At 51.8% G+C, this 4,725-nt stretch overlaps 1 protein-coding gene across 1 annotated transcript in view; it reads left to right on the top strand.

The window, feature by feature from the left end:
* Limd1 (LIM domains containing 1) overlaps positions 1 to 4,725 on the top strand; it is a gene marked incomplete at its 5' end in the record, with an annotated part of 37,846 nt that overhangs the window by 26,225 nt on the left and 6,896 nt on the right. Inside the window, 1 exon segment of the mRNA XM_005383471.2 lies at positions 4,628 to 4,695. Within this exon segment, the coding sequence (XP_005383528.1) occupies positions 4,628 to 4,695 (68 nt within the window).

Genomic DNA, 4,725 nt, shown 5'->3' with positions numbered 1-4,725 from the left:
CCTGGGGCGCCGGCCGTGGAGGACGGCCGTGCGCACTTGCTGTGAAGGCGGGTGGCAGCCCAGGGACGGAGGGCTGGAAATCACTTACAGAAAGACTTGCAAGCCGCAGCCGCGATGCCTGGGACACAGGAGCCGTCAGCAGGTGTCAGGCCCCCTCTGCCCCACGCCGACATGAGTGTGGCAGGTTTGCAAACCTGTAGTGAAAACCGCAGTTTGAGTCCTCAAGAGCGGACTCGGTTCTGCCTTTGAGGGTCATCGGTGTGCGGTGGGGGGGTGGGACTCGAGCTTTGATTTCTGGGTAAGGGGACTGGGAGGCAGCCACTCGGCCCTCTGGCCTCTGGTGTCTGGCGGGGTACTGCCCAGCTCTGGGGGCAGGGAGGTGTGTGCAGTCATCGGGGGGAGCTCTAAAATAAGCTCAGGCTGGGCACACACCTGTGATCCCAGCACTCGGGAGGCTGAGGCAGGAGGATTGCCATGAGTTCAAGGCCATGGGGTGCATATCAAGACCCTGTCTCAAAATAAAAAGATCAGTCAAATGAAGCACAGAGCAGTGCTTGCTCACCAGCAGATATTCAGGAAGGGCAGGGAAGCCAGAAGCAGCAAACAGCATATAAACGTCCCCCATTGAGCGCAGGTGCAGCGGCCTTGCTTGGTGCTGGATCTGCTTACAATTCTGTGGGTTGTTTTTTTTTTTTTTTTTTTTTTTTTGATATACACAATTCTTAAGTTTTTTTTTCTTTTTATAGTGTAAGTTTTTTTTATTAATTACACACCACTCTAGAAAAAATGGAATATAAAAATGAAGTAAAAAGGAAGCACAATGTCAGCCAGGCAAGGTGGTATAGGCCTGTAATCCTAGCACTCTGGGTGGCTGAGGCAGGAGGATCACAAGTTTGAGCTCAGCCTAGGCAACTCAGTAAGATGGTGTTTCAAAATAAATCCAAAGGGCTGGGGATGTCAGGAAAAAGGTCCTGGAGTCAGTCTAGTACCGCGCCTGCACACACTAAAGTGAGACTGACTTCTCTCAGATGCCACCTACCAGTGTACCTAATATGGGGGGGGAGGGAGAGTTTGCAATACTAAGGTCCAGATAGTGGACAGTGGGATGCCCCACTGGACTCCTCCTGGTGCTGCCCACCCGCCGTGGTGTAGCTGTCCCAGCCTGCTGCCCCGCTGAGTGCAGTGCCCATGCCAGCCTGGCATGGTACTTGAGTGGCCATGTGACATCTGGTGGTTGAGATGCACTCTGTTTGCTGTAACTGCCCCCACCAGGCCTCCAGCGTGGGTCGGAGTCCGCATTTACCCGCATTTACCCGCATGCTTAGCGGCTTTAGAGTGGAGCCCCGATAGCCCCTCGAGCTGGGACAGCGCTTCACAGGGCAGCAGGGACAGTGGCCCCGCCGCTGGCTTCAGCCTCCTTGCTGACTTCCTGGGGAGCGCTCTTGCTGATTTGTGTTTGTTAAAACCCTGGGTTTGAGCCGGGCGTGGTGCCGTAGGCCTGTAATCCCAGCAATCAGGAGGCTGAGGCAGGACGGTTGCCATGAGTTCGAGGCCAGTCTGGGCTACAGTGAGTTCAAGGCCAGTCCAGAGTACATAGCAAGACCTTGTCTCAAAAAAACAGAACAACAGAAACCCTGAGTTCGCCGTGATGGTCGTTCCCCATGGGTCCTGATGCAGAGGCGGCCTGACCCTTTGTAAAATAAAAGCGCTCCCCACCCCAGGGGCTCCTGGCTAGCACCCGGCTTGGGGAGCGGAGGCCGGGCTCCCTCTAGGGGCCTGCAACCTACTCGGCAGGAAGGGCCAGGCCCCAGGCCCCAGGCCCACGCGACCTGGACTTACTTGTGATCAGACAATGAGTGGCTTGTCTTCCTGCCTGCCTGGGCAGGTCTTCTCAAAGTGAGCTGACATCCTGGGAGGGGCTGCGTGCAGCAGATCTCTCGCCCAGGGTCCAACGGAGTGGGAGGCGAAGAGAAGAGATCTGCCGGCTGGGGGTGCTCATCTGCTTTTCTCAAACCCGAGCCTCTCTGCTGCGGCCCTTTTATACAGCGAAGGGCTTAGGGAAGTAATTAAAACTAATCTCACAGCTGCCCAGGGTGTTCTCCTGATGAATCCCAAAATTGCTGGGCTGAAGACATTCCCGTCAGCCTAGGTTAGCAGAGTCAGGAAATAACAGTTAGGCTTCGAGGTTGGGGACCTAGCAGTGAGGGTGGCCATAGCTTTGAGGGACAGGCAGGCAGGGAGCTTCAAAGAGCTAGAGTTGTGCCCAGGGCCTTCCCACACTCCGCTAGTCCATTATTATAGAACTGACACACAGTCATTGCAGAAAAAGACTAATGAAAAATCACTGGTTTCTTACACTAAGAGATAATGACCATTTACATTTGGTGTACATATGTGTGTGAGTGTGCATATAATTTTGCAAACACACATGGATGAGTAGGTATAGCCATTAACTGTATCTAACACACATACACACGCAAGCACACGTAGCATGTGGAATACCCCTAAAATATTTTACATATTTTCTGTCATTAAATCTTTATTGGAAAACGGGATCATTTATGGCTGTGTAATACTACAACAGGTGTGCATGTCATCATTTATTTCCTTAGGATGGGACATTTGCTTCGTGCTTTGGTAAGCCACTATAAATAGTGCTGAGATGAGGATCTAGCGCATCTAATTTTGATGATTTCTCTAGGATAAATACTGAACTAGAACTTTTTGGGTAAAAAAAAAAATCAGAATTTTGATATTTAATACCAAATTTCTATTCTAAAAATTCGTTTCTGTTGCTACTTTCCTCCAGAGTGTGAGAGTCTATGTTGCCACCAGCACTGGCTGTCACTCTTTTCAACCTTTGCCAATTATTATTTATTTTCTGCAGTGCTGGGGATTGAACCGAGGTGTCACACATGCTAGGCGAGCACTCTGTCGTGGAGTTGCAACCTCGGCGCCTATGATAATTTATAGTCTTCTAGATATGAGAAAAGCTGGAGGTTTCCTTTTATAGTTACTGGTCTATGCTACTTCCTTTGTGGTTTGTTTCCCCCAGTATTTATTTACTTTACTTACTCTTGCGTACTGAGGATTGAACTGAAGGCCTTTTAACTGAATGACTGCACACCCCCAGCCTTTTAAAAAAAAATTTTTTTTGAGATAGGGACCCACTAAATTGCTAGAACTATCTAGGCCAGCTCTTGCGGTCTTCCTGCCTCAGCCCACCTCCCAGAGTGCTAGGATTAAAGGTGTGCTCTACCTTGTCTGACTGCCCTTTATCTATTTTTCATATAGAGCTGTAAGTTATTTGCGTATTGGGATTATCTTTTTTCTGTCATGTAACAGATGTTTTCTCTAGTTTGCTACTGCCTCTGGTAGATCGTGTTTTATGTACAGATAGAGGTGCGTGTAGTGTGTCTGCGTCTCTGTGTATTACATGTAGGAAATAAAACTTACTTCCCTGCCACCTAGACTGCACAGACATCCATGGCATTTTGGTTCTATGTATTTTTGAAAGAAACCAGAATATGGTAGATACTGAGAATCATCTTGGTTCTCATCTCCCCTCTTCCTTCTCTAGGGCAGCTGCTGTAATGCAGAGTGTGTCCCCGACCTCATATACAACCATCAGTGGCTGGGCGTGGTGGTGATGGTGCACACCTGTAATCCTAGTACACAGGAGGCTGAGGCAGGAGGATTGTCATAAGTTCGAGGCCAGCCTTGGTTACATAGTGAGTTCAAGGCCAGCCTGGACTACATAGTGAGACCCTGCTTTAAAAAAAATCAGAGGAAGACAGTGTGAGCTGCCATTTACAAATGCACTGCCGTACTGGTGCATCTTGGGAAACCCTGCCTTATTTGCATACTAGTACATTAGGTTAGGTTAACAGTGGCATACATAGATCGCACTCTCTCCTGTTGACTGCTGTGTAGTACCTCATCCATCGACTGTCATTCCAGAGTCTTTCTCAGTTTATCATCAACTCTTGTGGGGAACATTGAGGGTGCTCCTGGTTCCTCTGTAACCGCGCATGTGGGCCCCTTCTGCAGCTTTGTGGGGCTTCTCAAGGGCAGCCCTTGCCCCGTGGGGGGGTTTATGTGGCTTCTCAGCTCCGCCGGCACTTGATGACGTGTTCCCGGCTGGTCATCCCAATGGACTCTCCCACCCACGGTCACCAAACTCGTTTTGTTACAGACAGTCGTTGTGGCCAATCTAGGAAGCACGGTAGCATCTCGCGGTGGTTTTCCTTCGTCGCGCTGGCAGCTGGTGGACTGGGGTCTTGTGTTCTGCTGCGGGCACCGGGTTGTCGCTAACAGCCCCGGTGACTGCGCAGGCTTTTTCTAGGCGCTTCCCCTTGCTGCCCTTTGCTCGTTTTCGGATGGGGCCGTCTTCTGATCCTTGGCCGGGTTCGCCAGCGCAGCCTCGCCGGCAGGCTCGAGAGCGCCGCGCAGCCCGCTGGTGTGAGCCGGCCAGGTGGCCTTACGTCCTCCGGGGCGCAGCGGCGTTACCCGGGATGGGGCTCCCGGGAACAGCGCGCGCGGCGCGGAGGGCCCCGGGCCGGCCGGCCCCTCTCTCCTCGCAGTGTCAGCGCCGTCCCTTCTTCCCCGTCTCTGTGTCCTCTCCTAGGCCGCAGACTCAGAGGAAAAGCCTTCTACTTCGTCAACGGCAAGGTGTTCTGCGAAGAGGACTTCCTGGTGAGTGCGCCGCTCGGGGTCCGGGCCCCG

Source organism: Chinchilla lanigera, unplaced genomic scaffold (genome assembly GCF_000276665.1).
Source record: "Chinchilla lanigera isolate Chin_1 unplaced genomic scaffold, ChiLan1.0 scaffold00019, whole genome shotgun sequence".
NCBI lineage: Eukaryota > Metazoa > Chordata > Mammalia > Rodentia > Chinchillidae > Chinchilla > Chinchilla lanigera.
Note: the sequence above shows the minus strand (reverse complement) of the source record. Positions and strands in the feature narration are given on the sequence as shown.